Source organism: Hippocampus guttulatus, chromosome 4 (genome assembly GCF_054856545.1).
Source record: "Hippocampus guttulatus isolate MCC_2025c chromosome 4, RoL_Hgut_1.0, whole genome shotgun sequence".
Lineage (NCBI taxonomy): Eukaryota > Metazoa > Chordata > Actinopteri > Syngnathiformes > Syngnathidae > Hippocampus > Hippocampus guttulatus.
In genome coordinates this window covers 18,838,934-18,854,324 of record NC_141264.1, presented here as the reverse complement: position 1 = coordinate 18,854,324, position 15,391 = coordinate 18,838,934, and the positions used below count along the sequence as shown (strand labels likewise).

General features: G+C 41.8%; 1 protein-coding gene across 3 annotated transcripts in view; it reads right to left on the bottom strand.

The window, feature by feature from the left end:
* Positions 1 to 15,391, bottom strand: part of megf11 (multiple EGF-like-domains 11) — a 91,086-nt gene continuing 75,695 nt past the window's right edge. For 2 of the 3 annotated variants that reach the window (XM_086109119.1, XM_086109121.1), the window contains 11 exons: positions 13,739 to 13,873; positions 11,061 to 11,189; positions 10,109 to 10,237; positions 9,483 to 9,611; positions 9,193 to 9,321; positions 8,000 to 8,236; positions 6,695 to 6,885; positions 6,550 to 6,613; positions 4,390 to 4,437; positions 2,662 to 2,868; positions 1 to 2,403 (listed from right to left, as the gene is read on the bottom strand). In XM_086109119.1, the coding sequence (XP_085965245.1) occupies positions 2,216 to 2,403; positions 2,662 to 2,868; positions 4,390 to 4,437; positions 6,550 to 6,613; positions 6,695 to 6,885; positions 8,000 to 8,236; positions 9,193 to 9,321; positions 9,483 to 9,611; positions 10,109 to 10,237; positions 11,061 to 11,189; positions 13,739 to 13,873 (1,586 nt within the window). In that variant the 3' untranslated portion in view covers positions 1 to 2,215. The remainder of the gene's footprint in view (positions 2,404 to 2,661; positions 2,869 to 4,389; positions 4,438 to 6,549; positions 6,614 to 6,694; positions 6,886 to 7,999; positions 8,237 to 9,192; positions 9,322 to 9,482; positions 9,612 to 10,108; positions 10,238 to 11,060; positions 11,190 to 13,738; positions 13,874 to 15,391) is intronic. The other variant, XM_086109120.1, reaches the window with a different exon arrangement.

Sequence of the window (15,391 nt, the reverse complement as noted above, 5' to 3'; positions counted from 1 at the left end):
TGCGATGACACAAAAGGCTCATTTTAATCTGAAATGTACCAAAACAAGAAACAGCATCGATATGACAGCAAGTGGTTAGAAAATAAAGCTCATCTAGAGAGATAACAGTCATGTGAAATAAAAGTAAAGCGCATCGTGTCCAGTACAGATGAAATGTAGTCTGGGTAATGATTGTCAAAATGGTATTGCTTCCGCAGAGGCTTTGATGCAAGTGACAAAGTCAATGAGGCAATTCATCGTAATTGATAACAAATGGCATTTGTTTAATGCAAACAGATGATTTCTCTTTTTTCTCCCCCTACACATGTAATGGCACATGATATCTGTGGGTGTTAAATTGGTCAGATAAAAGCTTTTCTTCTCTGTGGTAGAATCTAAAATTGAATTTACAAACTTCACAGACTGAGAGAAAGAGAGAGAGGATTTCATTTTAAAACGCTTCACAAAATTACATCTCACAAGAAGATAAATTTGACATGTCGGTGTTTATGTACATCGGTGGGTACCCATTATGTGTTCATGCTCATCTTTTTTGAAAAAGCAATTCTAGTGTCACACGGATTAAACTCACCATCACTAATAAAAGAAATGAACAAATCAAGAAATTAGCTGGATAAATATACCAAACATAAAGGTCAAAGCCCCCCCTCCCCCATATAGACATTTGCAAGAAAAGTTCTGGTCCATAGAAAAACAAGACAAGATCATTTCATTAATAAGCAGCAAATCCAAAAGTTGAGACGTATTTTTTTGATGCAGTCAGCGCATAAATTCTGCTGACCTGAATAGCACAACCTCATTTACACTGCAACACAAATGAAGCTCTTCACTTTGACCCAACATCTCGTCATTCGAGTGCTCATTACCGGCACACGGCGAAGAAAAAGAGTGACTGTGACTGGCGTTATTTTGTATCCATGCTTCATCTCTCTCTTTTTTTAAGAATCAATCAATTAGCCCGTGTTTTACACTGCAGTTGATCTCATGATCTCATCTAGGTCTGACATGAGGTGCCTGTATGTCGGTGGTGGGCAAAATATGGCCTGCGGGCTATTTATGGCCCGCTGCATTCTTTATTTGGGCCCACAAAGAATTTCTTTTATCAAGAGTCCTGTAATATTTCGGGCAACAATATAATTATTTTGATCTTATTAAGAATAGATTTGTTCTAAATGACAAAATAATCAAATATTAGAAGTCTTTTTCCCCTTTTTTAAAATGATAACTGATTAATTAAAATAATATAATACAAAAAAATTGATGAGAATAAGTTAGCTAGCGCGTTTATAATTTAAATCAACCCATCCATCCATCCATTTTCTATACTGCTTGTCCTCCTCGGGGTCACGAGTACTATTTTACATATTTTACATAAACCTTTGAGGGGAGTTGGAATTTAAATGCAAAAATCACTTTGTCGTATTTGTTGAAACAGTCAATATAGCTTGTCAGCTTTACATGATGAATATGACATGTGAAAAAATCAGCTTCTAATTTGATAAACAAGAAACCAACCCGCCCGAGGGAAAAAAGAAGAATGAGAGACACAAGGTTTGATTTACAAGGTGTCAATCATTTGTCAAACACTTGCGGCAAACTCATCGCAGGTAGCAGGTCAGCTTGAGGCGGCAGGGTGACAAATCCTTGGTAAGTCACACATTCTGTCTCTGATTCACATTCACAAGTTATATTGACTGTTTTGATAAATATTAAAAAAAGTATGGTCTTTTTGAAAATTGCAAACCCCTCCTTTGAAATAGTTTTTTTTTTTAAACAGTTCTGGCTGTTTTTAAATTAACTGTGGCCCTTGAGCACCCCTGCTGTACATCATAAATCCTAACTGCTGTACACTCTGAACTGGGGCAGGCACAACCGTTACTCACGTCAACCCCATTTTGCCCTTCTATAAACTAAAGTGAAGGATGTCTCTTTCCCCGTAAATGACTTATCCATTCAATCCAAGCGTGGCAGCCTTAGCTCCCTCCGGTAGAGCCACCTTCCGCTCCAGAGCATCCATAAAGCTCCAGGAAGCAGTCTGGGAGATCTGGGAAAATAAAATTGCTGAACGATTGCTGGTGTGTGGGCTCTCGTCCTTTACTTTTTCCTTTCCGGGTCCAAAAGAGCTGTGGCTGTCACGTCTTTGTTGACCACATGAAGACAAACGGGGGCTGTATGAAAATTGACGGACTGTTTCCAGCGTGCCAGCTTGGGTTCTCTAGAGGAGGGAGCTGGGGCTCTCGGGGTGTGGTGGCGAGGGATTGTGCGTGGGGCTGTGGCGCATAGGCAGAATGTCATAGTGGGTCGGGATGTGGCTGCCGCGAGGGAGGTCATATGGGTTCTGGGAGAAACCGGTGGCCATCCCGTTGGGCCCTTGCAAAACACTCACCGTGGGCTCTGCGATGGCTTGAGGGGTATGAAGGGGTGGGGGATGGAGGAAGAGGGTGGAGGGCAGTCAGTATCATATTTACTACATCAGTGTTTCCCAAGCTTTATTGAGCCAAGGCTCATATTTCACATTTGAAAAATCTCATGGCACACTGCATGACACAACACCAATCAAAAATGTGTCCAAAAAGGTGTATACCATATTTTTCAGGCTATAAGTCACACTTTTTACATTTTTTCCCATATAAAATAACCTACAATAAACCTGTTTCTCACCGACATCATAGATGTTTCCTCTGGTGCCGCCCAGGAGCGTGGCGGTGCCCCCGAAGGGCACTTCGCGGTGGGAGGGGGATTTCATTTCCACGTAGCTACTCTCCGTGTGCTTGCACGCCAGCCCTGGCGGGTCCCTGATTGTGGCGTAAGGGTTCTCGGTGCTCAGGGAGCAGGAGCTGTTGTTGCACATCGAGTTCTTGATGTAATCTGCCACGGAGGAGACGGGCACCTTCAGTTCCAGCAAAAATAAAGCGATGTTCGCTGGTGCGTGGCGGTGCGAGCAGAAGAGCGCAAATACTTGTTGGCCTGCTTTAAAATGTTACCCTTTTTTTTTTTTGCCTCGGATGAATAATGGCTGTAAAAAGTACAATCTGGATAGAAAGGGGAGGGTGGACTCATGACTCATTTCATCTATAACAATCTCATCAGTCAGTCTATGAGGACTCATTATGGACCACAGCAAGACTACTTCAAGACCACTCTTCACACCTTTGGATCCCTCGCAGTCACCGGAACCGCGCAGTGTGGGAGCGCAAATAATATGTCTGGCATCGAGCCACGGAGGGCAGTTACCATTGGAGTGAAATTGCAGGTCATCATGATCTCGTTTGAAAAGTTTTTCATATGATCATGGAGGATATGAGGAGATTGAGATTGGGGAGGGGGTGACACTCAAGTGGCGATAGGAACCATTTGGTGAAACCGATTGACAGGGGAAGTCAAGTTTTACAAAATTCTTTCCAATAATATACTCTATGTGCTACCACTAGTCTAAACACATCATTCTGATTCAGATTCAGTTTGTGGAATATGAATTAAGCAGAAAAATCCACTTTTTTTATTTATTAACGATCTCAGCCTTGTCCTGCCACTTGCTGTCGACAGTGCCGACCAAGGCTCAGGAAACAACTGTCACGGCTCACATGTTTTCTGAGTTTGGTCATGTGACCTTCGAGGGCTCAAAACGTTAGGCGTCGTGATGTCATTTTCAGGTGACAAAAAGTGGCAGTACAAGGCAAAATGGCCGCCCTTGAGATGGATAAAAACGGGTGGATTTTTTTGGACTGAATTTAAATTCCACATGCATAAAACACACTAGTGTAAACGGATAAGTGTTGTTATTCTTCTTATCTGTCTGCTGTCAGGTAAATTAGGCGATGAAAAAAAAAAAGTAATCTATAAACAACGTTATTTGGTCATTTGACACCAGCAGCCTCTCTTTCGGATGCTCCTCACTTGCAAGATTAACATGTCTTTCTGTGTCACCGTCACCCGAGTCGTCACCAGAGCGGGTTGTCTTTCACCACACCGGCATTTATGGCTTCAGCCATTTAACCGTTAAAACGATATAAAAATCTTGTTTCTACTCGCTCTATGTTTACATTCTTCACTCTTCATTTGTCTTCCCGTCCTTTTTCTGCCACACACAGAGCGCATCACGGGGGACAGGCATGTATCATAAATTGCAAGAGAGAAATAGAACAACGGGGGAAGGGTACTGCTGACTTATGTGAAGTAATAAGTTCCGGTACGCTAGAAGCTAAAATTGAGAAGTGCTGGTTCTCGGTACGAGTGCGTACCAGCCCGCTTGAAGCACTGATTGCAAAGAAAATTTGGGACTTAACTTCCCCTTGAAGGACAGATCTCAATTTTTTGTGCTGGGAAGGCTGAACGAGACACGCACTCATGCAGACACACGCGCGGTGTTGACGAAAATGAATTATTTACCTTTTCGGGAGCCTCTTGGAGCCTGCGTCTCCCCCTGTTGAACATCTGCTACATAATGTCAAAACATGAAAGTCAGATGTTGCATAATTCACACAATCTGTGGCTAACCTTTTGTTTTGGCAGAATGGAGTACTCCTTTTAAGGATGTGGCAATGACTACTTACTGACAAATACTTTTTACATCTCCACGCCCATAACCTCCTCCAGTCAAGGGAGGTCAAGAAAGGATATTTTCAAAATCATAGCGAGAGCATCCATTGTAAGGCTGCTGCACATTGAGCGACGTGGCCAAAATCACAAAGTGCAAAGTAACACTATGCCATAATAATTGTGGACATGAGCCCCAATTGCTTGTCCTCCCGGGTTTCATCCCAAACTGACATTTGAATACCCTTTGCTAGCATCTAGAGTTTGACCTATACATGCAGAACATGCTCGCCGAAAAAATGTTCCAAGCACAAAAAAAATAAAACGCAACGGTGCAGTGATCCATTGTTGTTGTGACGTTGTCACACATGCTCAGATTGAATGTTAAACATGCTCGTTTTCACAGATGACCGTTTTCAGCGTTTGTTGTTGAAAAAAAAAAAAAAGATCCACTCTCCTGTACTTCAGAACGGGCTCATTACTATTTTTTTCCCCATGTCCACGACTGACGATGCGATGTAAAAAGAAGCAAGACGTAAATAGAGACAGCGGTTCATATCTTGATTGGATGAGATCCTGGAGACAGTCAGAAAAAAAATGGGGACAGCAGCCACATCCAAAAAAAAAAGTGCAGCAGGGAGCACTAATGAGGATGGCAACAGATTCGGAGAATTGTTTGATCAGTTATGAGAACAATACATGGTGAATGCGATTTGCCTTGTGACAGCCTATAAACCACCAGGTGGTGCAAATCGAATTTGGAAAAAAAACAAAACCCCAAAACAAAATAAAACCGAGTACTTTGTATTATTCACCGTTGTTATGATTAGCTAATTAAGCAAGTTTTGTTATTCACTGCACAACATTTGCAATGCTCTGGAATTGCAAACACATTGTTTTGCTAACATAAAAGTTCATCGACGCTAGCACCGGTTAAAAAACAAAAAAAAAACAAAAATCAAATTATAATAGGTAATTGGGAAAATGAATGATAATTTATTTTCTTTTGTACTAAGTCCATCTCAGAGTCTTGACTTTTACTCAAGTACAGGAGCTAAATCAGTACTTCTATTACAAGACATTTTTTCCTCACAAATATTAGTACTTCTAGCTAAACTACAGTATTTTCCACACTATAAGGCGTTTCAAAGTATAAGGTGCACCTTTAACAAATGGTCTATTTTTAAAACTGTTTTCATACTGTATATAGGGCGCAACCCATTATAAGGTGCATAGAATAGAAGCCACAATAGTGGCTGCGGTTGCGTTATGCATCCACTAGATGGAGCTAAGCTAAAGGAATCCAATACATCTTTATTTCTATAGAGCTATCACAACCGCTGCAGCTCTAACAAAGCACTACACAGAACATTTAAAATACGATGTCGAAGAAATCAAAATATTGATTCATATATTAGGCCCATCGGATTATAAGGCGCAGCGTCGGCTTTTGAAAAAATTGAACGCTTTTAGGTGCACCTTATAGTGCGGAAAATATGGTAACTGTTTGCTGTTGTCTTTAACATACACCTGACAATAAAACAGAGTAGCATAGCACGTCACCCCAATGAGAGTAATGAGGGGAGCATGATTGGTAAATTCAATATTCTAGAATTTCTAGGATGCATTCTTCCCGTGTGGGCATTGAACTATTTCGGCGATTCTGGATGTTTCTCTAATCGACATCCCTCCACAGTGCAGTAGCTGACCTGGCGTAAACCATCACAGAGGAATCGAACACGGACCGAGAAGGCATACTAACGAGCTCTCACTGACCCGTGATCTCCTTAGAACCGCACCGATCTCTTCTCAGCCGCATATCAAAAGAAAATGAAAGCAGGGGATTTTTTTTTCTTTCGAACAAGGAGCCGGTGGTTCATCATCATTCACAGCGGGGAGGCAGGGCCATGAGTGCAGGCCCACTAAGGACACGCACGTCTCTGCCCTTGGGGCAACGTCACAAAGTCACGATGGATGAGATTCTTCATGGGGGATGAGAGAGGGAAAACTCACCGAGATCGTTGAGGTTGCAGTAGGCTCTCCAGTCGGATCCGTTTCGGTTTTTCAGAGTGCTCGACTGCGAAATGGGGCAGTAAAAGAACACTGGTTGATTTTATTTGAGTGGAGGAAGCTCCACTTGTGTGGCATGTGAATGTACTTTGAGGGTCAGCGTGGCATCCAGGTTGCTGGAGATGGTTGATACGACGTTGCACTGGGCCACGGTGTGGTAGCTGGGGTTGGAGAAGCACTGGCCACCGCCGCCGCCGCTGCTGCTGCTGCTGCTACTGCTACTCGGATTGTGATTGACCTCAGCTGCGCTGGTCTTTATGGCCAAGGTGCTGCCACACTCTGCGGATTTCAGTCGCATTTTATTCATGTCGACATTTATACATGACACGCTGAAAGAAAATCAACAGAGGAGGATGTACTCACTGGGCACGTTGACACAATATCTACCCAGCAATTTTCTACAGCGCTTGTTTAGGGTTGAGCGACAGAACGAAAAAGAAAATGAAAATGTGAAATCTAAATTGTGATCGTTTTCCCTCAATGTTGCGATTGCGATGGAATACGTGAATATTATTCATTTTCAAGCTCCTCTTCCCATGTATTCTTTTTAACAGACAAGCAATAAATTACCGCATTTTCCGCACTATATGGTGCATCTAAAAGCATTCAATTTTCTCAAAGGTCGACAGTGCGCCTTATAATCTGATGTGCCTTATATATGGATCAATATTCTGATTTCTTGGACATAGTATTTTAAATGTCCTGTAAAGCGCTTTGTTACAGCGGTTGTGAAAGCACTATCGAAATAAAGCTGTATTGTATTGTATTCTTTTCAGCAAAGCTCCATCTAGTGTATGCATAATGCAACCGCAGCCACTATTGTGGCTTCTATTCTATGTACCTCATAATGCAGTGCGCCCTATATGTGAAAACAGTTTTAAAATAGGCCATTCATTGAAGGTGTGCCTTATACTCCGAAGCGTAAATGGTGCAGAAAATACGGCCATCGGTATGACAATAAACAATATCAGATTGATTATACATAAATGTTTTGTTTTTTTAGGTTAAGCTTACTCTTAAAAATATTTACGATTCAAAAAAAGATCAATGATAATCGCAAATAAAGTTGCATACGGAGAACATACAAATCAGGTTTTTATTTAGAAGAAAAATCAAAGACTTGGTTGAATTTAAAAGTGCACAATTTATGGACAAAATAGAAACCAATGCTTCCTCTCAATGTTCAGAACCTGTTTCCAAAAAGGGGAATGCACTTATAACTTTGGAGGTTATGACATGTTTCATAAATAAATAAAGAAATAAAGCAGCTCTGTATTTAGTTTGTTGGTATTGGAGAGAACGGGGAGACCATATGTGCCGGAGCAGGTGTACCTAATGAAGGGCTTTCTGTATTTTTAGTTCATTCAAATTGAGGAAAAGAAGCAGTTCTCACCAGAGAGTGAATAGTCCGTGTTGGTCATCTGCATGGCCTGCGAGTACGACACACTCGGCTGGATCTCGTGTCCTTTCTCTCGCTGCCTCTGTCTGTACCACACAAACAGGCTGAGCATGGCCATGATGATGAGGAGGAGGAAGATGATGCCCATGACGGCGCCTGCCGACTGCCGCTCCGAGCCGCGGGCCGGGCTAATCTTGGTGTAGGGGTTCAGCTCCTCCATCATGAGAGATGCTGGACACGGAACATTGCAGAGTGTCTTGTGAGACCACAGGTGTCAAAATCAAGGCTCAAGGGCCAGAGCTGGACCTTGGGCCGTCTTTGGTGGCCCGCGAGAGCCACGGAGATTTATAGAAATAAAGTGCTGCATATCGTGGGGATGTCACTATCAAATCAACAATTCTATTATTCCAATGATTAATCGGATAAAAATGCATTTTGAGAATGTTTTTTTCCCCTCCCAGTTAATATTGATGGTTATTTGGCATTATTTGATGATTCAATGAAATAAAATGAACAATTAAGTACCGTAATACCACGAGACGGATGTACACTTCTGAGGCTGCTTCAGGTTGACCTAATTCTCATCTCCAGGTTATTCGTAATACGGCAGCAAATAATTATTACCGTGATAGGTAAATGCATGTAAATGATGTCAAAGTACATTCTTTTAGTAATTTCAATATGCTACTTTTGTTCTCTTTGCTTTGTAAATGTCTTCAGGTGTTCTGTTTTGAAAATGCTTTTCAAAATGTTGTGCAGCACATTGAGTTTCTTTGTGTATGAAATGTGCTGTGTAAATAAAGTTGCCTTGCTTGACCTTATTTTGATTTAACACAAAGGACAGAAATCCGAATAGACGTCGACTCATCGATTCTGACACTTCTCACATATTTTTATTTATTCGTGTTCTACCTCGTTGCATCATTGTCATGAACATAATCAACGTCTTCACATAGATGAACATCATTATTTATAGATGACATGCAATTTAATTCAATTTAATTTCAGCAAATTGGTTATTTTCAAAGTGTGGTAGGCCTTGACATTATGCAGTCCCCGCAAAGTTTCTCCCACTTTCAAAACGTTCGGTGACCCCTATGAAGACCCCGATGGCCTCTATGAAAACAAGTTTGATGTTTTTGACAATCATCCAGAGAAAGTCTCACTCGTCTCAGTTATCTCCTCACCTTGATCACAACGGATTCCTTTATATCCCAGGCTGCAGTAGCATGTCCCGGTCACATAGTCACAGGTAGCATTGTTCAGACATTCACACAGCTCCTGACAGCCATATCCGAATGTACCGGAATGACACTCTGCAAAGGAGGAGAGGTGCATTACTGCAAAATTAAAGCACTTAGAGAGTGGCTGTGTAAAAAAAATATATATATATACTGTATATTTATAGGACGCCTCATATTCACATCCACTGGGTGATTTCTTTTGCATAGAGCTAAATGTGGCGGGTCTACTAAACTCTGCTCGCAACTCGTCCCGATGAAGCCGGTTCGACACGCACACAGGCCCGTGATGTGGTCGCACTCTGCGCCGTTCTGGCAGCGGCACACTTCGGAACAATCTCTGCCATAGAAGCCGGAGGGACAGCCTGGGACGGGACGCGTGAAACGTTGCCAATGGCGGAGCAGCAGAAGAGACAGGCAGACAATGTGGAGAGCCAAGGTCATTTTGCAAGCAACAGCCAAATCAATAGCATTCAAAGTTTGGGCAGCATGCGTAATCAGGGACAACGCGAAGGAATCCAAATATTCCCTGCATCAGCAGACGATGCTGTGATGTTGAGCGTGTTGCTAAGTTGTTAATATAAAAGAAGGACCCTGCATGACAGTGTGTAAGGAAAATATTTATAAGACAGTGACATTGTGTACGCTGAGAATTCAAATGAGTCACAGTAACTGGGATGAACTACACAACTGCTGCGTTGCTCCAAGTCGAACGTGTATTAATTTTTATGTTGCCTTCAAGTCGAATCTGAATGATAAAGTAGCTTTCAGCGACTGTCCAGATGTTTCAAACGAGCCCGCGTCAGCTGCAGTTGAGCCACACAGCCTCTAGGCGGCAGTGTGTGTTTGCTCAAGGACTCACGCTGCGTGCAGTAGAGACCCGTCCAGCCAGGTCCGCATCTACATTCTCCATCGTAGGCACTGCATTGAGCTCCATTGTGACAGTTACAGGAGTTGAGACAATCTGGGCCCCAACGGTCGGAGGGACAGGCTGCACACACCAGAGGCGCGAGACAAATGTGAGGCGCAACGTGGGACTTTTTTTTGTTGACATCGTTATTACACACGCACCAAACGACAAACTAGAAGGTTGACACAGATCCATGCGGAATATTAATTGCGAGCTCTTTGCTCAACCACTCAATTATTGTCAATATAATGAATACATCAGCCTCAATTGCCCGGAGTTGAATAATCTCTATTTCAAATCATTTCTACAGCAACAGAGTAGAGTCCTGAATAAAGAGTGGTTAGACAAAGAGCATTATACTGTACAACATTGTCAAGCATGTTATGTGTTTCCCATCTGCTGGCGTAGTAGGTTTTGATCCATGTGAACCTTTGTGAGCCTGCTCCACTGACAACTGGGTGGGAAAAAATAAAATCGGAAAATATAGTCCAGATGCTTGGGTTACGAAACTGTAGGATTTTTTTTGGAAGTAATGGGAATACAGTATAAGTGAATCCATTGGAACAGGATAATCTAAGACTTTTTTAGGGGGGGGGGCAGACAAACATCTTGCAGTATAATCTTATTTACACATAGGGCTGCTCAATTATGAAAAAAAAAATCGATCACGCTTATTCAAACGATCACACTTCCCATGGAAAGTTTCCACTCCTTTGCGATCCTAAACATTTCATAGACCACTTTTCATCTATGAAATCCCCTTAAATTATTGTGAGAAAACAGTAACTGCGGTAAGCTACGTTTAAGACATTATGGAGTGTGAAGACAGTCAAATGTCAAAGAGGGGTGTGAATAGAGGGTTACTGAGAGAAAGGGACCAGAGGATAAAGAAGTGCGGACATACCCTGAGAGCAATCGTGCCCGATCCATCCAGGGAAGCACTGGCAGGATCCATCAATGGGGTTACAGGTACCATTGTTGGTGCAGCGGCAAATTTCGGCACAGGCCCTTCCATACCTGCCGCTGGGACAAACTGGAAAAGCAACAACACATTATAACCCGATGTGATTTGAAAGATAAAAATGCACAAACATGATGAATGGGGTTAGTCTCACTAACTTTTGACATTTAGGACAGGGGTCTCAAACCCGATTTAGAGTCTGGGTGAGTCTGGGCCACGTCAAGTATACCCCCCCCCCAAAAAAAAAAGGATTCAAGTGCAACTCAACCAGTCTTCTCAATCTTTGTTCGTAACAATCCAAAACATTCACGGTTCTTCTGGATATGAACAAGATTGGTGACTCAGTTGTCTCACATCCCCCTGCTACTTTTGCATCCTCGTCAGCATGTGTAATTGAGTGATGACATCTGATTTCATGAGTATCACCACTTTTCTCTTTGCATTCAAGACATGTCGGTTAGCCTCTGTGCGAAAACAAAAACATTCGGTCTCCTGTTTTTCCTCAAAATTGGCTCTTCTCGTCGCCAATCTCTCTCTTCACGGCATGTTTTGGAAAAGACGTGACTGAGACTGGGTAACAGGTTGTCTTTTCCTGACGCTTGATGTCACTTCAGAATTCACTTCAGAAGCTGTCATGAGCCAGAGTCATGATAAAGTGATTAAAATAACAAGCAACCACAAAAGAGCAACAACAAATACACAAAAAAAAAGTCAAATGCTGTATTAACATTAAAATTTGACATCTAGGAGGGGGCAGCAACACATGTAGACCAACAGTATAAAAATACTCACCAGTATATAGTCTAAGTCCTCTGCAAAGAATGACCAATATATCAAGTATATCTCAAGGCACCAGTGTATAACAATATATTAGATTTTTTAAAAAGTCTTAATATATGACTAAAACATATGATGTACATAACCTGGATTATAAATTATAAGAAAGTTTCGTGAAATCTCACCAAAATAAGAAAATCCTTAAAGGAGGATATTAGGATACATATTGAAAACACAGATAGCGATGATGCTAAAATTAATACAATAAAACTGATATTGGAAGCGACTCAGCAGAAGTAAGCAATGGTAAAAATGTCGTAATACGTTAGTTTATGAGATGGATGGCAGTGTTTATTTGAGTGGACACATGAAGTGATATGCTTAGACAAAAAAAAAAAAGTCAATCACCGCCTCCCGTGGCACAATTGCCCCAATTTCATCAACCCGAGCGGAATGACTGATGTGCCACAGTATTAAAATAGACCATGTACACAGACCACTGCATACATTTTTGATGAAATTAATATTTCAGCGTTCCCTGGCACTCTTCAATAAAAGATATCGCTTGCAATGAAACCTCCCATTGTACTTTATTGTTGGGCAGCGGGACAAATTAGACCCAGATGCTCGTCACCATCAGGATGAAGGAACGGCAGCAACAGGATGTGCGGTACATCGAAGGTCTGTCATAAAGAGAATAACTCAGCAACCTCACATAAGGTGGCTGATATACTTGCTGCTTCTTCCTTTTTTTTTTTTTTAAATCTGGGCAGATTTTAATGATTTCATTTCAACAGCCTTTCCGCTCTTGTCGAGACCTCTTTCATGCTCCTTCGAGCAGGCTGTCATTAATGCCAGGAGGTTAGCTCCGCCGTTGTGGGGACCGGAGCCTCATCACACCAGGAGAGCTTCATTAGGCTCTGTCTGGAAAGGACGGGAGGACGAGCGAGGACGCAAACAAGCGTTCAACAAGTGGACTTGTTTGTCGTCACTTTCATCCCTCGCCACCACGCACCTGTTTGCCGTTTCATTATGGTTCAGAAAAATGATGATGACTTCTCCACCGATTACATTTTGATTGAATGAAACATTCCTAAAAGTTATGAAAGGGAATAAAAAAAATCTACCAGAGGTTCTGTACATTATTAAAAGTTTCTAAATTATGAGATGGCAAAAAGTAAGAAAGTTTCTCAACGAGTTTGGTATTTGGGCAATGACGTTTTGAATAAATTTGCCTTTCCACGAAAATAAAAGCAATAAAGGTGTGATGTCAAGTGAATACTTGTAGTTTTAAGGTAAGACGTTTCAGAGCAAGTAAGTCAAGTAAAGTATCACCGGAGATGAAATGCAGCGCCTGGTGGTATCCAGATTTCAGGCTGCAGTTGACTGCAAAGGATTTGCAACCAAATATAAATTCAAGGCGAAAGTCAGCAGTTAACACTCATTTTGTTCGAAAAAATAAAATAAAATCACAAAAAGCATTCACAGAGTCACTGAGTGAGAGCTGAACCCACATTGCTTGCATGGAAGTCAGCAAATGAAATAAAATCAAATCCTTTCAGTTGTTTGTGTTTCCCTCTATCATCTTGTGTTTATTGCATGTTTCTCCCGAAACAAAAATCACGATACTGTTCCACTTTTGGACTTTTTTTGACATTGTGGTTTCATTTATTGTTATTATTTTACGTGGGTCTGCAAACCATGTTGACTAGCTCGGGCTCATTTTGCATTCTACATACATACATGCAGAGACATTTTCCAGCAGTAGAAGGAAAAAGTGTCACAGTGAACAGATTTGTCAGTAAGGGAAAATGTCAAGGGGACGCAGAGGGAGGGACACTTACCTTGGCTGCACAAAGGGCCCGAGTAGCCGGACAGACATTCGCAGTGGCCAGTTACATGATGGCACGGCCCCGTACTGTGAACACACCGCGGGCATGATTGGCTGCAGCGGTGCCCGTAGAACCCCGGAGAGCATGCTGCAGTGACAAACCGGGATAGGGAAAAGGATAAGAAATTCTCGTTAACAGCGGACGGAAAAAAGAGACATCATTCATCATAATGCAAAACGTCATGTCAAGAGTGATCAAGGGAGTGCAGAAAAATCTGATCTGGAAGTGTAGAAGCAAAAGCAACAAGAGACAGAAAAGGGAGGAAGACATCAGAAAAAGTCTTCAGTGCAATAATTCCCGTGCCGTGTGCTACACGGGATGCACTGTATTAGTTGAGAACATCCGTTTAATGTTCACTATGCCTCACAGACGCTTATCTGTAAAAGTCAGCAAGATTATATTGAAAGATTAAGAACTTTTAAGGGATCCAAAAGGTGACGTTCTGGAGATGATTAAACATGAAACTATGCTAAGGGACAGAATGGTACATGAAAAACGGTTACGTTAAGGTGGAATTTAATATTGGGAGCCACTCACATCTGTCTTACTGCGCTCAGAAAATAATTACAGACAGTCACCTCACCCACATCACAAAAACCTGAAGTCCAAAATGTTCTTTCCAATAATAGCTGTGGGCTATGCGCTCCCACAAAACACGGTATTTTCATTAATATTGCGGTTGTGGAATACCGATTAAGAAGCAACATCCACCAGTTTTTTTTTTTATCCATCTCAGGATGTCAGAGGCAGCCATTTTTGCCACTTGCTGTCGACTGAAAATGACATCACAGTGCTTAAGGGCTGAGCACAGTGTGTGTGCGTGAGTGTGAGAATGAGTATGTGTGTGTGAGTGCATATATATATTTAATCCTCTGTAATCCTGCTTTTTACCAAAAGAGAAAGTGACAGCTGGAGATGAATTTTACAATGTACATCTTTGGGCAAGATGACTGATATATATAAGATTTTTAACTTATCTTACACATCCGTCATCTTGGTCAAAAGCAGTACTACAGAGGATTTAACAATGAATAATTTTGAGCACAAATTGGGCTCATCTTGAAATACAATTGAGCTACTTCCTTCTTTTTCTTTCAAATTGAATGTACAATAATAGTTTGCCGCCATGTCATGGCCAACAGTGGAATTACATGAAAATTAACAAGAGCCAAATCAAAATTCAGTTATAACAAAAAATATATATATACCTGTATATATACAGCATATATTAATAAAATAGCAGGACTGCGAACCCAGAACCCACGATGGAAGAGGGTTTACCGCTTTTCCAAAATCAGTTTTAATCACTGTTGGAGGGCTGTGTTCATTCAAGTTTTGAAGCGGGAATAAGTACGCTACTTTTGTTCTGTTCACACAAACACATTTGACACAGCTTGTTTTGACCTGTCTCGAACACTCAGCTACAATTGATGTTTACGGGCCGGTGAGTGCAAATTCACTCCCAATCAGTGAGCTCATCACTTGAGAGCGGCTTCAGACTGACCAAGACGTGTTCACAAACCAGAGGTGACATTCACAAAGTGATGAGTGCTGCGCTAGGCCTGCGCGCTTCCCACTATGAGCTGGCCGTGAAAGGCAGGAGGG